A 19,696-nucleotide genomic window follows, 5' to 3' on the forward strand; every position below is an offset into this window, starting at 1 on the left:
AAACAGTTGTCTGAAATTGCTGCCCAATGCACCACTTGAAAAACAAATGAACCTAATCACGCGGGAAAATTAATGTGTTAAGAAACGAGATAAAGTGTCACGACTGCAATATTGTTTCACATTCAGACATATTTTAGTAATTGCTCCTCATTTTTGTATTTAATATCTCAAACTAAATGTCCCAAAAGGCATAGCATAATATAAATATTAGGGATACTAAGGGGAGAAATAACTTAAATGTTTGTATTTTTGGGTGATATCTCGTACATAGATAATAGTTGAATATAGATAAGCATAATTTCACTAGATAGGATAATAATTGTAAATTGGGACACAACAGTTCTCTAGGTGACCCAAACCCAGGCTTTATCGATGATCTTGAAGCAGTTTACGATGTGGAAATGATTTTTCCAAAACTCTCTGAGGGTAAGGTTATTTCCTTCGGTCACCTCGAAGCATCGCTGAAATAGTGCCTTGGTGAAAAGCTTTTTAAAGTTCGAAATGACCTGCTGATCCATGGGTTGGAGTAGTGTTGGGAGGAAGGAACTTGACCTTAATGAACTCGAATTCTTCCAGTAAGTCATCCTCAAGGCCTGGAGGATGAGCAGGAGCATTATTCATAACCAACAAGACTTTGAGTGGCAATTTTTTTTCTAAAAGGTATTTCTTTACTGCAGGACTGAAGAACTCGTTAATCCACTCAACGAACAAGGTAGGAGTGACCCAAGCCTTGCTGTTGGACCTCCACATAACATTTAACTGGCTCTTCTGCACCTTGCATTTCTTGAATGGGTTCTCAGAATGATACACGTTTTCATTCTGATAAAATTTTCATGGGCTTGTGACCGAGCATTGCATTTTCTTCTACTGTAATGTAGGTCCTCTTTGGCATCTTTTTCCAAAAAACCCCATCTCATTGCAATTAAAAACTTGCTGCAGCAGGTATCACTCAGAAACCATGAGCTTCTGAAACTCGGCAATGAACGCCACAGCTGCCTTTGCGTCCGAACTCGCAGACTCTCCGTGCCTCACAACACTATGGATGCCACTTCTCCTCTTAAAGTTATCAAACCATCCCCTGCTCGCCTTGAAGTCTTCTTCATTTTCTGTAGACATACCTGGCAGTTTACTTACGAGGTTGGCGTACAAGGCCTTTGCCTTCTCACAGATCAAGTTCTTGGTCACAGTATCACCTGCTAGTTGCTTCTTGTTTATCTACACCAAAAGCAACTTTTCTACATCTTCCAGAATATGTGGTCGTTGCTTTGATACTCTTGTGATTCCTTTTGCTACATCTAGCCCTCTTAGTTCTTCTTTCTTCTTTAACACTGTGCAAATCGTTGACATAGACTTCTTATAAAATCTTGCGATGGTGGCCACTTGCATGCCTTGTTCGTGCTTCCCGATGATTTCCTTCTTACTTCCACCGTAATCATCTCCTTCTTCTTATCGCCTTCCTTTTCAACCCTTTTCTTCATTGGCACCATTGTCGTAGTACAGTTAATAAAGAACAGTCACTACATTTGGACACAAAATAAAAAAATGCTTTACGCACACACACACGTGGTCACAACACTAGCACGAATGTTGACTATACGAATGAGGTATGCCGACTGAGACTGTGAATGCGAGACGACTACCCACAATCCCGACCGGCTTGTGATCACATGACACTCGGCAGACAAAGCATATAGGTAATACAGTACTTGTATTGCAAGACGTCGCTCATTTATCAAGTTATAATTTATTAAAAATTTTTGCTCGTCTTGCGAAACACTCACAGACCAAGTTACTCGCAATCCAAGGTACCACTGTATTTGAAAAAGTGAATAATTTTTTTAAAGAATATGAACTTGCTTGGCAAAAGTGCATTGGGATTTGCGCTGGCAGTGCCGCAACCATGACAGGGAGAATTTCAGGTTTTGTAGCAGAAGTAAAAAAATAAAAGTTTATCCGAATGCAAGACGTGTTCATTGCCTTATCCATAGAGAAAACTTAGCGTTTCGACAAATGGAAGAATTGCTGAATAAAGTGTTATCAGAAGTTTCTACTATAGTTAATTATATAAAAAATAATGCTACTAATACAAGACTGTTTTGTATTTTATGCCAAGAGATGGATTCCAATTATGACACACTTTTATACACACAGAAGTAAGGTGGTTGTCCCGCAGATAAGTTCTAAAACGAGTTTTAATATTGAAAGATGAACTATGAATTTTTCTTCTTGATAAGAATCACATATTAGCAGATTTTTTCAAAAAAGTTAATGAATTGAATCTTTCTCTGCAAGGAAAATGCACTAATGTATTAACACTAAACATTAAATTGCAAGCATTTCAAAGTAAACTTTCTGTGTGGTTAAAAAGTTTTAAGGATAATGAAACGGAAATGTTTACTTCTCTTCATGAATATGTTAAAGATAATATTTTACTATCAACAGAAAATAAAAGGAATATAATTAACCACCTCACAAATTCCATGGTTTTTTTTTTCCTAAAAATTTTTCCTAATTTGAATGAAGATAAAGAATGTGATTGGGTGAGAACACCATTTGCTCTTTCTCTACAATATAGCAATCTTCCATGGTCATCGCAAGAAGAACTAATTGATAAGAGAATAGATTGAACCTTCAAATCAGAATTTGTTAACATTGGTTTATCCAAATTTTGGATTCGACAACAAAAAGAATGTCCTTCATTAGCAAACACAGCCTTAAATCTACTAATTCCTTTCATATCTACATACCTTTGTGAAACAGCATTTTCATCTTTATTGGTAATTAAAAATAAACACAGGTCCTGCTTATCAATGGAAGCATTGGAAAGAAATCTAAGAATTGCAGTTTCAAATATTTCACCTGATATTGACTTTTTGTGTAGTAGTATTGAAACACATTCATCACATTAAATTGTTATTAAACTTCTTTTATGTTTTTAATTCTTACTTTGTTTATTACTAATCGTTTTACGTTTCATGTGCTTGTAATGCAATTGTACAATAACAATATATCTATCTATATAAAAATATAAGATAATGGGCCATGTCAAATATGTATGTAAGATGCTAAAAATATAATATTTGCATTTGATTCTTGCAATATTCGCTATGTATGTTTTTTTATTGAATATAAATACGATAAATATTGTAATAATATATGTCTGTATTATAATTTTTTTTTTCGATGGGGCAGTGAAATATTTTAATTTTTCAGAAGGAGACTTGACATCCATCAGTTTGGGAAGCACTGTTCTTCTAGTGCAGGGTTTCCCAAACTGTGTTCTACGGAATACTGGTGTTCTGCGGAAGGTGAATAAGTGTTCCATGAGAAGTTCTAGAATTTGTCATTTTAGTTTTCTAAGCATTTTTCGTGAATAAATATTTTATAGTGGAAATATTCTGAGGAGAATAATATTCGTGAATATGTCAAAAAGCTCAGACCCAGAATCCTAATGACATCTGTGTAGCAAATGTTAGTGACCAAGCTGTGTACTTTTAAATGTGGAAATATTCATGAATTATCGTTAATTTTCACACATCGAAACCTTTCAACATTTGGGAAAGGGAATACCACTGTTTATGACTGGTCATAAAAATTGCCTGCTAGTGGATTATAACAATGGGCAGCATATCCTCTGTTCTCAAAATTGAAGGAAATGACATCTGTGTAGTAAATGTCAGTGACCAAGCGGCATATTTTTAAACATGGAAATATTCATGAATTATCATTAATTTTCACACATCGAAATCTTTCAACATTTGGAAAAGGGAATACAGCTGTTTATGACCGGTCATAAAAATTGCCTGCAAGCCGATTACAACAATGGGCGGTGTATCCTCTGTTCTCAAAACCATACAAAATAACATCTATGTTGCAAATGACCAATCAGCAAGGAAGTATAAAGAAAATTTTTCCACTAAAATTGAAGATCAAGGTAGTCTGTATCTGGCTCTCAAATCTAGTAATACTGAATACTTTCTTCGCAAGTTCGTATTATAAGGTGAAAGTTTTGAAACTATAGTGCCGTGATTTTTTAAAAGTAATAGGCCTGCAGATTTAAATTTTAATATGAATAAGAGACAAGGGACTTTGTTTATTTTTGGTATTAAGAAATCTCTTATTGTGAAGGTGTTTGTGATGCAACAGATAGTAAGTCCACCACTAACCTACAAAGCGATCTCCAGAATATACAAAAGGAGGGGAAAACTACTAGCACACAGGAGAAAAAGTCTGCATTCGCTGTTAAGTACTTATAATAATATTATAAATCAGCAAATTTTTGATGATCAGAATGGGATATGTCAATGAAAATCAGCACAAATTAATTTAATGATATTTATGTTTAATTTATGTTTAATTAATTATTAATAATAAAAATCAGCTATGTTAACAATTAATTATTAATTAATACATTACAAGATAACCAAGATGTTCGGTGAAAATTTCAGGATTTGTGAAGTGTTCCGTTGTAGGAAAAGTTTGGGAAACACTGTTCTAGTAGATGGTTTGCTATAGTGATTTTTTTTTAGAATAACATTATGATTAAAGTTTTGGTGGTTTGATACGAGTGAGTTTCTTTTAATGATTGCTGTAGTGAGATGTTGAAAGTTTATTTTTCACTTGGTTAGAGTATAATAAATTTATTTAGTTTAATCCTTTATCCAAGTGTGAGCAAACAAAGTTTGCACCTGAAAGTATCTTCAGGACTGGGGTAAGGTGATACAACACCAGGGCAACTCGTTGCAAAGGTGTAGCAAGCTACCAACACTCCTGTCTCAGTATCTCCTTTAATGCAAAACACATCTCCTTGCGGATATGTCTAATGTTATGCATTAAGGGAAGGGCCACTACCCAGACTAGTTTCGACCTTTATTGAGGTAGAATGGGAGTTCATGTCTCTCATCATTGGCCTTTGGAGAATAAAGCATGCTGAGGATCAGCAGACAGTAAAAGAGGAGTATGATATAAGATATAGTAGGAGGTAAAAAGAGGCCTCAGTCAACCTGTTTAGCCTTATTGGCTAATTGGTCTGTAACATATAATCTCAATTTATCTGTTCAGAAAAAGGTTAAACATAGACTTTTGTCTATAGTTCACATATTATTTTATCTAAAATAATGATTTACTCCAGTATTAATGGAGGTTCTTTTTATGTTACTAGATATAATATCCTTATTTTTATTCCAGGTATATAATTTTTTTTTTTTTTTAAAAGACAAGATGTAAATAATAAGACTTATTTAAATATTTATTTTAAATCTAAAATAACAGGACTTAAGGTCCGGTAAGTAGGAATGAATAGGAACTTACTGAGGAACTTGTATACCTGGTACCACTGGGACTTAGAATGGGGAAGAGACTGGCCCGGGAGATGCCGCTCACGAGGAGCGGCACCGCCTCGCAGTAAGCCTTCGCCGCCCGGGTTCTCAGCTCTCCCCCCCCTTGTTTGGAGTAAAGAAACCATGCCAGCGAAAGCTTTGTGGCTAGGGGAGACAGAGTGGTTATTCTTTTTCCTGGGGTGGTGGGGGATGGTGAGTTTTTTTGGGTTCTAAAGAGATATACAGGGCTTGATGCGTCCCTGTATAAGAAAGCATATTGTCGGTGGTTTGCAGTATTGATTCACAAATTTAAAGTCTCCTAGTAAGTGCCTTTCTTGTGCAAGAAATTTGGGTAAGTAGAAAAAGAAACCTTTTCTTATTCTTGCATACATTAAATTTGCGTCTCGTACCTGGGATTTTTTCCGTACTTTCCAGATGTGATATTTTAGTACATTGATTAGGAAGATAGTGAACTTTTGGGTTTTTTGGACTGGTGGTGGGAATTGTAGTCGTACGACCTCTTCTACTGTCAGCATGGGGATTCCCAATGCTGTGCTGAGTCTCCGCCAGATGCGTTGGGCTGGTGGGCAAAAATAAAAGAAGTGGTCCACCGTTTCCACGTCCCGGCAGACATCGCAGAATGGGTCGCATGGGTTAGGTACATACTGGGATTTCACCTGTTTCACCGGGAGCCGCCCGTAGGCTATTCTCCAGGCTAGATCCCGATGAAAAGGCTGTCCCCAGCTATTTTTGATGTTTCTGAAGAGAATTTCATTATTTGTACTAAGATTGGGTGTATCACGCCTGGAAAGTTGGAAGAAATCCCAGTATACTGCTTTGGGTTTGTGTGTGAAGATTGCTATTCCTCTGTCTCTGAGTGTTGTGATCGATTTCACTACTGTATGGTACCACTTGGGCACCCCCCTTGCGCGGGGTCCAGCATAGTCCGTGATCCCAAAGAGGGGGAGGAAAAGTCCTATAAAATATCTAATTAGTAGGCCAGAAATGTGGTTGGAGTTTAAGGCCTTCCGTACGGTTTTGAACGTGTTTGCTTGTAGCAAGCTTTTGTGATCGGGCAGAGCATAACCCCCTTCTTCCTGTTTGAGTTGTAGGTATTCTTTCTTTACTTCGCGTTTTCTCCCATTCCAGAAGAAATCCAGGAGTTCTTTTGATAATTTATTTTCTCGTGCCAGTGTGATGCCTGTGATATTGACAGCAGTGGGAGCCAGGCCCAAGCTGAGATACCAGGCAGAAGCATTCGCAGGTCATCTCTACCTATAGGAGTTGCCAAATGGTGTGCCACCCTTTTTTAATAAATTACTCTGGATTTAGAGAAAGATGTTGAAAGTTTATTTTTCACTTGGTTAGAGTATAATAAATTTAGTTTAATCCTTTATCCAAGTGTGAGCAAACAAAGTTTGCGCCTGAAAGTATCTTCAGGACTGGGGTAAGGTGATACAACACCAGGGCAACTCGTTGCAAAGGTGTAGCAAGCTACCAACACTCCTGTCTCAGTATCTCCTTTAATGCAAAACACATCTCCTTGCGGATATTTATTATACTCTAACCAAGTTAAAAATAAACTTTCAACATCTTTCTCTAAATCCAGAGTAATTTATTAAAAAAGGGTGGCACACCATTTGGCAACTCCTATAGGTAGAGATGACCTGCGAATTCTTCTGCCTGTTATCTCAGCTTGGGCCTGGCTCCCACTGAAGAGACCTCAATAAAGTTCGAAACTAGTCTGGGTAGTGGCCCTTCCCTTAATGCATAACATTAGACATATCCGCAAGGAGATGTGTTTTGCATTAAAGGAGATACTGAGACAGGAGTGTTGGTAGCTTGCTACACCTTTGCAACGAGTTACTCTGGTGTTGTATCACCTTACCCCAGTCCTGAAGATACTTTCAGGCGCAAACTTTGTTTGCTCACACTTGGATAAAGGATTAAACTAAATTTATTATGGTGTAGTGAGAGTTGACTAAGCTAGATGTTCCAATACAGCATTTTACACATTTGAAAAGTGAGTGGAGTAATTTTAAAAATTTATAGCACACCAAGGACATACCTTGAAAAGTAATGTCTGAGAACACCTGTCATATCAAATAACATATCAAATAATGTGAGTAATTTCACTTCTTTTTAAACCTCCATTGTAACTTGCATTCATGCCTGTCTAAAAAATAGTTATCCAAAAATTATTTATGCAACTATTAACTATATTTGCACAAATGCACTCATATGATTATTGTATCTTCATCAATTTGAAACATGCATTTTTCAGTCCCACCCATGAATTTTTAATATGTAATCTTCCCCCATTTCCCTTCGAAATCTCTCTTCTCTCTGTTTTTTCTACACACTAGTACAAAACATATATGACAAATTAATACTAATGCATTTTGAAGTTATTATACACAGTTGTATATTTCATTTTGTTTCAGGCATATGACATTCCTTCTTCATACATTATCAAATCACTTGTCACATACAGAATGTAAAGACTTTTGTGCAGAATTAGAAACGCTTACAGAAAGCTGTGAAGGTGCTCCAGTACCACTTGCATTAGATAATGGGTTAATCATTCCTCCAGTTAACCTGCTCAATTTGCCATATGTTAGGTAAGTTTACTTCTCTCTCTCTCTCTGTGTTGTTTTTTAAAATTATGGAATGCCAAACATGGAGTTGGGAGAGATTAGGGTTTAATTGTAATTATATTTCCTAATATTATTCCATAAGCACAAGAAATTTTGTTTTTATAACTTTTTACAATCAGTATGAGACATTACTTTCAAACATTCTGTTACTCTTCCCTGAATATGGTGACCCTAAATGGGAAATTATTATCTCTCTTCTAATATATCCATAAATGTAAGAAAAGTTTGAAAGAAAGAAAGAACCTCATTAATATTGGATTTGGATATTTTTAGATTACAAGTTTTAGGAAAAGAATAAGAAGGGGGGGGGGGGGAGTTATTCCAAAGAATGAGAGCAACTCTGATCAGTGAGGAGAAAGAAAAGTTGTTTCTTGTGAACTGCTAAATAAATTTGAATTTTGATTTAATTCTTAACTTACAGGTGTTACCCTTCTGTAATTCCTTCAGTTTTAATGAAGTGACAATTATGGACTAGTTCTATTGAATAATGGCTCGAGCCATTAATCAACAGACTTGGCAATATATATAGAAAATACAGATAGCAGTATAGTATAGTTGTGAAGGTGATGTGACATTTACCCTTTGGTTGGAAAGATCTAAGTTCAAATCACTCTAAAAAGCAAAGAACCTTCAACCTTTAAAGCTTTTCAACTGAAAGGTGAGTAAAAGACAAATGAAGATGGGAAGATTTTTCCTCCTGGAAAATTGACTTTTTTTTGGTATTCAGAACAGGCCAACTAGAGAATACGTTTGTTAACAGATGATGTACTCGGCTTAGATCCTTAATTTCTTTAACTGTAATTCAAATCCAAAAGTTAGGTGCCCTTTTCTGTTTGAGCCATTACTTCTCAGGAGAAGTGCAGTCTTTTCTTGTTTGGAACAAAACAGGATTGTGTTATGGGGTGGCATTGAAGCTGACAAGATTCATTTGATTCTGTGAGATCTTGTAGCTTGGGATATATGACCACTGCAAGGTTTGTCAAATAAGAGGGACAAAACTAGGGACATTATTTAAGGTTAGTGATAGAAAATAATTTATGACTAGTATAAAGAGCATGGGCAAAAGTACAAGAGTCCTGAAGTTCTTCAGCAGTTGTGGGGAAATCTGAAGAAAGGAATCCAGCTTACTATTATGTGTAGTGAATGATTCAAGAAGAAACTGACACTCTAATTGCAGAGGGTGAATTGTAAAAATAAGATGATAATTTGGTAAGTAAACCTTCATTCCAGGCATAACCAAATACTGGAAATGTCTAGAGTGACCACAGGGGCCTCATCGGTCAGCCAGTAAACTTTGGAAACTGGGTTTCCATAGTTTGTGTCCATATATGGGTGATTTGGAAAGGGATTTGCTATGGGTAGAGAGTGGTTGAATCCAAATTGGTGGTCACTGACACTGATTAACTGTGTTCTTCCAGGTGGTGAAGGAGTTGTTATTATTATTGATGATCCCCCCCCCCCTCATTATTTTCAATAGAATTGAGATAAGTTCTGTGGGATAATATTTGATGGCTGGATTTTATCTCCCCCTCTCTCTCTCTCTCTCTCTCTCTCTCTCTCTCTCTCTCTCTCTCTCTCTCTCTTTGGACTGGGTGAATGTAAGCAGTTTCCATGTTTGTTTGTTTTTTTGGGTGGATGCCACATGGGTATGAATAATTGTAAAGATGATATAAGATGGACATTAGTTCTGTCGCACAAGTTTTATGCACAGTTGAGTATACCATCAGACTGGAAGAGTTATTGATATCCAAGCTATTCAGGAATTTTCTGCTATCTTCATTATGAAAGACTAGAGAGAGAGTATGCAGTGAACCATTCCTAGTAATTTAGAGAGTACTTTGCCTTGATCATCACTATAGAGTTGGAGGAGAAGGATGCCAGGAAATCAGCATTATATTTTGGTAACATTGCAGTAGATACCATCTGGATGTGTGTGAGAGAGAGAGAGAGGTGGAAATATGGGTGTACAAGAGTTGCATTCAGTCATTGTGAGGGACTAGCTACCAGAAAGATTGTCTGCCATCTGAGTAGGAGGTAAGGTTCCACACTTGGTTCACTCAGAGGCTGATTGTCTTTATGCAGCCATTTTGTGTTACCTTGTAGGATGCTGAAATTTTGGTCTTGAGCCACTTGGGATATTCTGAATTGTTTCTTGAACTGCCTGTGCACTAAGATTGGGGTAGTAGTCTGGATTTTTGGGTGGAATAGAAGATGAAGGTTTTACTGCAGTAAGAATTATTATTTTAATTATTTGGTTAGGGGCATCTATTGAATCAGAAGAGTGTGTATAGTAGTTATCTCAAGGAGAGGAGAAGTAGAAATCATTGCAGATCATCATATTATAGTTTAATGGAATGAAGGTACATAAGGTATCTTTAAAGATGCAGTTTAAAAATTGTAACAATGTAAACAGAAGAGATTAACTGAAACTAAGGATGCCAGTAGACAGTCATATGCTTTTTTTCCAGATTCACAAATATTAAGTATAGAACTTTGTTACATTCCCATGATTTCTCAACTATTCGTCATGAAGTGAAAATCTGATCCTGACAACTGCTGTTTGGGCTGAAGACAGCTTGCTCTTCTTCTTCAGGCTTTCCTTCCACAGTTTTATTAGCCTTTTCTCAAGTATGCTTGCATAAATCTTACTATGAATACTCAATAGGTAAATTACTCTGTAATTGTCATATTTTGTTTTATTTCTCTTTTTATAGATGAGTACTACAGAAACTACTCCAATGATCTGGAAATTGAAACTAACCAAGCCTTCTGAATTATACAGTGTAGTTGCAGTGTAAAACTTTTATACATCTATATTTGAGTTTCTGGTCGAATGTTATTTACACCTACTGCCTTTCCATATTTCAGATTTTTGATAGTTCCCCCCCCCCCCCTCCCACCTCAAGATGTACTCCTGATTGCATTCCTCTTGAATGCTTTCTTTTACCATACTGTCACTGCTTGTTTTATTTAGCAGTCTTTCAGAGTAATTCCTCCAGGCATCTAGACTGTCTTTATTATTCAGTTTTTATGTAACATTTTAAATTTCTGATTCCTTTTCAAGTACTGTTTTCTCCATTTTAAAAGCTTTCTATTTTAATGTTTTCTCCTTTTTCAATACGCTTCAAAAATTTTTACTGCCTTCCTGATATTTACCATCTGTATTCTTATCAGTCTTTCCATGATTTTCATTCAGTTACTTTTACAGATTGCTTCACTTTATTACATTTCTCTGTCTGTTCTCTTAGAGTACATGCTAATTTATTTGCTAGGAACTTTTCAGTTTGCTTTTTTTTTTTTCAGGACTGCTTCTTTAAAACTTCTTACTTTGAGTCTGCCATGGAATTCTGATTTTTCTGTCGTACCAGGCAACTTCACCACATGCTTCCCTGGCTGAATCAATCGATATGTCTTCACTGAAATCCCTGAGATTTTTTTTTCTTGTATGTAAACTTTCTTTTTTGTTTCAATAAGATCGGTATATTCAAATGTGAATGAACTGCATTCAAACACAAATGCAGTTCATATCTGAAAGCTGCTTAACTCTAGTTATTTTTAAAACTTGCTTACATAGTTTTCTTTTCAATATATTCAATTTTATTCCACTCAAAACCAAATCATTGATAACTTTGCATTTCATATCCTCTGTATACTCTTGTGTCCTGAACCACTGCAAAAATCAGTGGATCAGAGACTGGCTATCTGATATATGTCAGCAAGTCGTCTATGGGGGAGCAATATCCCAGAAGAGGAAAGTCCTAATGGTGTGCCTTAGGTGGTCTGTTTAACTTGTATGTTAGTGAGATTGGCAATGATTTGGATGGGGATATTCAGTTGTTTGCAGATGATGCAAAGTTCGGATGAACTATGAAGAGTAGAGAAGATGTTGTGGCCTTACACGAAGACTTGAATAAATTGAGTGAATGGGCATGAGAATGCGAGTTCAGTGTTGCAAAATGTAAGGTTTAAAAATTTGGGAAACAAAAAGATGGGACATAGAATTTATGCTTGGTGGGGATATATTGTTCAAGGGGGGGGGGAGATAAGAGATCTTGGGGTAATAACAGATAAAGATCTGAAATTTAGGGGACACATTGCCAAAATTCTGAGAACAATACAAAGAATTATGGGAATGATGCGGAGCACACTGACTTGTAGAATTAAGGAGAATCTTGTTCCATTGTGTAAGGCGTTGATTAGACCACATGTGGACTGCTGTGAACAGATTTGGTCACCTAGTTTTCAAAAGGACAGAGATGTTGGAAAGGGTCTAGAGGCGACTGACTAAGGTACTTTCTGATCTCTGGAATGTCAAATATGAGGAAAGGTTGAGAAGATGCAATTTACAGAGAGAGTCTAGTGGATAGGAGGAAGAGGGATGATATGATAGTAACCTACAAGTTAGTAAGGGATCAATGTTGGAAAGGTTTTACAGAAAATGATGGGAGATCAGAGGAGAATAAGAGGTCATCCCTGGAAGCTGCATAAGGAGGGTGCAAGTAAGGGGAGTGTGAAGCAGAGTTTTTGCATGCAGAGTTGTGAATGATTGGAATGCCTTGCCTGAGAGTATGGTATCTGCAGAGAATTTGAGTTTGTTTAAGGTACCATGGTAATGTGCTATGTGTATGACAAAAGGACCTCCTAAATGAGTCTTTGACTCCATGGGGTCTTGAAATAATAATAATAAATATTGCTATCAACAGTAACATAGTGAATGAGAATTTTCTTATTTCTTGCACTTCTCTCCTTGCAAATTTGAGAATATCTTTATGTTGGACCACTGTGTTAATAATGACTAATTCATATCCTGAACAGAAATCCAACAGCTACTTAACCATTATTATTAGCTTTGCTTTGTTCTCCAAATTTTCCCAAAACATTTTTATATGTCTAATCATTTCCTACTCTGCTGTTTTGATCTGACATTGACCAACTTCTTTATTTCTTTGTGTCAGCTGGCTTCTATGATCTCTTGAAAACTTCTTTCACTTCTTCCTTAGTAGATCCTTATGTGATACTTGTGGCACAAAAAGTCTCACTCTTCAATATCCCATTCTGATATTTGCCCACATCACTACTTAATATGGCATTCTCATGCAAGAGGATTATCCTCATATTTACTGTTGAATACTTTAGCTACTTCTTTTTCATGAATATTATTGCTTGAACATTTTGTTTGTTGCTTAGGAGAATCTTGCCTGTTTTTGCCTTTGTTGTTTCAGTAACTATTCAGTACTTATCCAGTTCTAATTCCATTTCCTTTATGTTGATGCTCCTTATGTCTCTGGTGCCAGTCTTGACTTCTGCTGATGTTGGGTTGGAGTTTATTTCATTAGTTGACTTTTTTGTGCATTGCTTCTCTGACATAAACAGCAAGGGGGGGGGGTGCTTTTATTTTTTTTTTATTTTTTATTTTTTTAAAACTGAGCATCTTCCCACCTGGTATGAGATTCCGTCATATTACCATCCTTTTTTACTTTGGTTTAAACGATAACAATGCATTTTGAATGACTAAATCTCATTTTATCAGCCCATTTTCACTGTTGTTGTTGTTTCAATATCCTCTTAGAGACCTACTAACAGCACCACAAGGTGAGGATTGGACATTATGTCAGAAACCTCAGTCACTGTTCTGTAAACGGCTGCATGGAGATACCCTCCCAGTTATCCAACATTGACCCTTAAAGCTGACCAATATATCAAAATTATTTATAATGAAAGTTTTGATGTGTATTAAGATTTTGTTTTATACTCCTGAAGGACCTCTATGACTGAGATGAAATACTGAAGCAATAATTAAACATTAGTTATGATCCTTTCTCGGCATTCTTTTTATTCTAGTAAGCCTTTAACATAATTTCTACATAACACATAGCCTATGTATGCAAAAAAATTGAGTTATTGAATCAATGATGTACTATATTTTACTTTATTTTCATTTGGCATCTTGAGAATACAAATTGCAAGTGCAGTAAATATGCACCACTTAATTAGGTAATTGTCAAAACATTTCAACTCATAATGTAAAAGGAGCTAATGTCCTAATAAGATTCCATCTATGGACCAGATAAAAATGAAGTAAATTCAGGAAAGTTAGGCTAAATGTAATTTTCATCTGATAGTCTCTTATGTTGGAGGTTTAATGGATTTTTTACAACACTCAAAAAGAATTAAAATAGAATTTAATACTTCCTATATTTCGTCCTAGTCACTAGGACATCTACGGGGATTACAAAAACAATTAATGTAACATGCACACAAAAACTTACAATACTAAACCCAGCCACGTGGGTGACACTAAAGTCCTATCTAGGTGGAACGCCCTCTAAGGGCGGTAGTAGGTGGCCTGAAATGTAAGGTGGGACCTCTGGTGATGAGTGTTTCCCAAATCTTAGGAAGCTTAATGCAACAGTATTTATTGAGATTTGGTTGGTTTCTGAGAGCTGCTGCTGCTTCTAAGAAAAGCCTCTCTTTCTTGAATTTGCTGTGGTGGAGCATGGTGGTTTTCTTCCATGATACTCTGTGGGTGGTGTCCAACACATGGTCAGCCAAGCCTGAATGGCCGTAGTTGTGTTTAACGATGTACGACTTGTGTTCCTCCAGGCGGATGGATGCTGATCTGCCTGTCTGTCCAAAGTACGCAAGCTTACAGGAACAGGGTACTTTGTAAACTCCAGGCAGAGAGAGAGGAGGGAGCTGATCTTTCGTAGAATGGATAAGGGTAGCAAGTTTGCAGTAGGGCTTATGTGCTGTGTGTAGGTTATACTTTTTTAGTATCTTGGCTATTTTTTCTGAAGTACCACAGATGTAGGGTATGGTGATGGCATTTTTGAAATCTTGTTGATGAGAGGGACAGGGAATAGGGGAGGAATTGATTATTTTTTTGATACTGTGTTCGCTGTAGCCATTGGAGAGGAAAGTTCTGTGTATGTGGTTAAGCTCAGTAGTGAGGGCGGTTCCACTGGAACAAAGATTGTGGGCTCTCTTGGTAAGAGTTTTAATGATGCCATATGATGATGCGAGGGGTGGTGGTGGGAGAGTTTGTGAATGTATCTACCTGTGTGGGTTTTCTGTATACAGTGAAGGCAAGTGTATCATTAGGCAGGCGTGTGACTAAGGTGTCTAGGAAGGGTAAACAATTGTTCTTTTCCTTTTCCATAGTAAACTAGATTCTTGGATGTAGGCTATTGAGATGACTGAGGAAGGAGTCTAACGTGTCTGGGCCATGAGGCCAAATAGAGAACACATCATCTACATATCTTAGCCAGATAGAAGGTTTGAGTGGGGCTGAGTCTATGGCTCGTTTTTCAAAATCTTCCATATAGAAATTGGCAAGGGGGGATGAGAGGGGGGACCCATGGCGGTTCCCTCTTTATCTCTCTTAGAAAACGTTTTTCCCTCTGCCATCTTAGATCTCTTTTCCTTTGCCATCAATTCTGGGTATTTCTCTTGGAAGAACAAAATCTACAAGCAGATAGAGGGACCACCAAGGGTTCCCCCCTCTCACCCCCCCTTGCCAATTTCTATATGGAAGATTTTGAAAAACGAGCCATAGACTCAGCCCCACTGAAACCTTCTATCTGGCTAAGATATGTAGATGATGTGTTCTCTATTTGGCCTCATGGCCCAGACACGTTAGACTCCTTCCTCAGTCATCTCAATAGCCTACATCCAAGAATCCAGTTTACTATGGAAAAGGAAAAGAACAATTGTTTACCCTTCCTAGACACCTTAGTCACATGCCTGCCTAATGATACACTTGCCTTCACTGTATACAGAAAACCCACACAGGCAGATACATTCACAAACTCTCCCACCACCACCCCTCGCAACAATATGGCATCATTAAAACTCTTACCAAGAGAGCCCACAATCTTTGTTCCAGTGGAACTGCCCTCACTACTGAGCTTAACCACATACACAGAACTTTCCTCTCCAATGGCTACAGCGAACACAGTATCAAAAAAATAATCAATTCCTCCCCCATTCCCTGTCCCTCTCGTCAACAAGATTTCAAAAATGCCATCACCATACCCTACATCCGTGGTACTTCGGAAAAAATAGCCAAGATACTAAAAAAGTATAACCTACACACAGCATATAAGCCCTACTGCAAACTTGATACCCTTATCCATTCTACGAAAGATCAGCTCCCTCCTCTCTCTCTGCCTGGAGTTTACAAAGTACCCTGTTCCTGTAAGCTTGCGTACTTTGGACAGACAGTCAGATCAGCATCCATCCGCCTGGAGGAACACAAGTCGTACATCGTTAAACACAACTACGGCCATTCAGGCTTGGCTGACCATGTGTTGGACACCACCCACAGAGTATCATGGAAGAAAACCACCATGCTCCACCACAGCAAATTCAAGAAAGAGAGGCTTTTCTTAGAAGCAGCAGCAGCTCTCAGAAACCAACCAAATCTCAATAAATACTGTTGCATTAAGCTTCCTAAGATTTGGGGAACACTCATCACCAGAGGTCCCACCTTACATTCCAGGCCACCTACTACCGCCCTTAGAGGGCGCTCCACCTAGATAGGACTTTAGTATCACCCACGTGGTTGGGTTTAGTATTGTAAGTTTTTGTGTGCATGTTACATTAATTGTTTTTGTAATCCCCGTAGATGTCCTAGTAACTAGGACGAAATATAGGAAGTATTAAATTCTATTTTAATTCTTTTTGAGTGTTCTGAGTGTTTTGAGTGTTTTTGAGTTAAATCCATTACACCTCCAACATAATGTCCTCACAGCACTTAAGCCTCTACACAAGAATGATAGTCTCTTAGATCTTTGGCAGATTAATGCATCTGTACGTGTTGAGGTTGTGGAGTACCTCATAGGTGATGCTGATTCTTAAAATAATCTCTTAGACCTATAATAACTTATCTGTAGCACAGTTTTCTTCCATTTAATTCTGTGTGAAGGAATTCAGAGCATGACTTACCAGTCCTCGCTTGCTATACAGATGATCATGGATGTAGTCTTTTTGTTCTTCACGTCTATCATAGTCTCTCTCCAAAGTGGTTTAAGTTTCACGCACAAGGAACTTTATATACACTCCAAGGTTTGCAAGAGGTTGAAACTTAGGAAAATGGATGAAGGTTGCTAGTTGAACTTTCTTTTCTGTTATAGTTTGGATTATTTCTGCAGCTATCTAATCAAGAGCACTTTGTTTACAATATTTGTGAGTTGTGCTCTGCAGCTTCTCATTGGAAATCCAATGAAATGTTAGTTGGACGAAGATAATTTAAGGGTATTAAATTAATTATTATTTCATATAATAAATTTAGTTTAATCCTTTATCCAAGTGTGTGTAAACAAAGTTTGCGCCTGAAAGTATCTTCAGGACTGGGGTAAAGTGGTACAACACAGGGCGACTCCTTGCAAAGGTGGAGCAAGCTACACCAACACTCCTATCCCAGTATCTCCCATAATGCAAAAACACATCTCCTTGCAGATATGTATAATGTTTTGCATTAAGGGAAGGGCCACTACCCAGACTAGTTTCGACCTTTATTGAGGTCTCTTCAGTGGGAGCCAGGCCCAAGTGGAGATATCAAGGCAGAAGCATTAGCAAGGTCATCTCCTCCTATAGGAACTGCCAAATAGTGTGCCACCTTTTTATTAAATTACTCTGGATTTAGAGAAAGATGTTGAAAGTTTATTTTTCACTTATCAGAATATAATAAATTTAATCCTTTATCCAAGTGTGAGCAAACAAAGTTTGCTCACACTTGGATAAAGGTGCACACATTTGAAAGTATCTTCAGGACTGGGGTAAAGTGGTCCAACACTGTGCGACTCCTTGCAAAGGTGGAGCAAGCTTTTGACCTTGCTAACGCTTCTGCCTTGGTATCTCCACTTGGGCCTGGCTCCCACTGAAGAGACCTCAATAAAGGTCGAAACTAGTCTGGGTAGTGGCCCTTCTCTTAATGCAAAACATTATACATATCTGCAAGGAGATGTGTTTTGCATTATGGGAGATACTGAGATAGGAGTGTTGGTAGCTTGCTCCACCTTTGTAAGGAGTCGCCCGGTGTTGTACCACTTTACCCCAGTCCTGAAGATACTTTCAGGCACAAACTTTGTTTGCACACACTTGGATAAAGGATTAAACTAAATTTATTATATTCTGACCAAGTGAAAAATAAACTTTCAATAATTATTATTTCATCTGCTGTTGCTTATAATATGAAATACTGTTATGAACAAAATCCAACAATTAATCCTGTTTATACCTATAAAATGGAATTGATAAATCAAGAGGGCAATATATCCTAAAACATATGGTTGAATAATATAAATGGACCTAAAAGAAATAAATAGTATTAATGTGATATATCCTAGCTTCCTTGCACACCACTTGATAGTATGAAAATATGTAAGTTTTTTAAATACTATATATATATATCGGCATATAGGATGACCGGCATATAAGACAAGTCCTAAATTGTAGGCTATTTTTAGGTTTTAAGCTTATGTCGGTTGTATAAGACGAACCCCCAATTTCTTCTTTCTTGTATTAATGCAACATTAGATATTGTTGTTATATCCGTTATTTTTATATCTATGCATATCCGTTATTTTTTTGCATAGCATAGATTTAGTATTTACGCAAATTACCTTAATTAAAAGTGATTAGCCCAATTTTAATTATTAATTTTGCATTTTTTTTTAATTTTAAGATTATTAAAATTGTTATCATTTAAAATCATGAAACAAGCAACAAAACGAAGAAAGTATGAAGCACAATTTAAAATAAGGGTAATTGAAATGGCAAAGCAAACAAATAACTGTGCTGCTGCAAGAAAGTTTGACATAACCGAGAAGATGGTAAGAGAATGGAGGAAGAAAGAAGATATTTTAAAAAAATTGCCAAAGAAAAAATGTGCGATATGAACGGGGATCACCCGTTGGCAGCAACTGGAAAATCACATGATCACATGAAAATCACAGAATGGGTATTTGAACAAAGTCAGAATGGTTATAAGAAATATGATTAGAGCTTATACACTAAAATGGTCAAGATTGAATCAAAAGTATAGAATTTCAAGCTACTTCAGGATGGTGTAATCGTTTTATGAACAGACAAAATCTGGTAATACGACAAAAAAAAATACTCAAAAACTACCAGTAGATCTTGACCACAAACTTACCAGTTTCCATACATTTATTATTCAGTTGAGACAAGAACATAAAAATTTTTATTGTCAAATTTTGGAAATATGGATGAAACTCCTATGAGCTTTGATATGATAAGCAATAAAAAGTGGAGTCTGAAGGTAGTAAGAGTGTGTTAGTTCGAAGTACAGGTCATGAAAAAACAAGGCTTATGGTTCTGTTGTCATGTTTGGCTGATGGAACCAAGTTAAAACCAGTGATCATCTTCAAACGTAAAACTAAACCTAAGATAAAATTTCCTTCAGGTATTTTTGTACATTTTCATGAAAAAGGATGGATGGACGAAAATGGTGTGAAATTATGGATAAATAATGTGTGCAACATGTGACCAGGCAGTATAATGAAGAAATGCAGTTTATTAGTATGGGATATGTTTCGTAGTCATTTAACTGAGAATACTAAAAGTCTTCTAGAAAAAATATAATACAAAAATTGCTGTTATACCAGGTGGTTTAAATATAATATTGCAACCACTAGACGTCTGCTTGAACAAACCATTTAAAGATTACATGTGAGAAGAGTGGAATAATTGGATGTT

The 19,696-nt window shown here is 36.8% G+C and overlaps 1 protein-coding gene across 2 annotated transcripts in view; it reads left to right on the plus strand.

Annotated features, from left to right (window-relative positions):
* Window positions 1-19,696, plus strand: part of brun (trafficking protein particle complex subunit brun) — a 452,915-nt gene that overhangs the window by 175,310 nt on the left and 257,909 nt on the right. For both annotated transcript variants that reach the window (XM_090414220.1, XM_090414221.1), the window contains exon 12: window positions 7,763-7,939. In XM_090414220.1, coding sequence (XP_090270346.1) covers window positions 7,763-7,939 — 177 coding nt within the window. The remainder of the gene's footprint in view (window positions 1-7,762; window positions 7,940-19,696) is intronic.

This window comes from Typopeltis vanoorti, chromosome 25 (genome assembly GCF_054136105.1).
Source record: "Typopeltis vanoorti isolate ZY-2024b chromosome 25, IOZ_Tvanoo_1.0, whole genome shotgun sequence".
Taxonomy (NCBI): domain Eukaryota; kingdom Metazoa; phylum Arthropoda; class Arachnida; order Uropygi; family Thelyphonidae; genus Typopeltis; species Typopeltis vanoorti.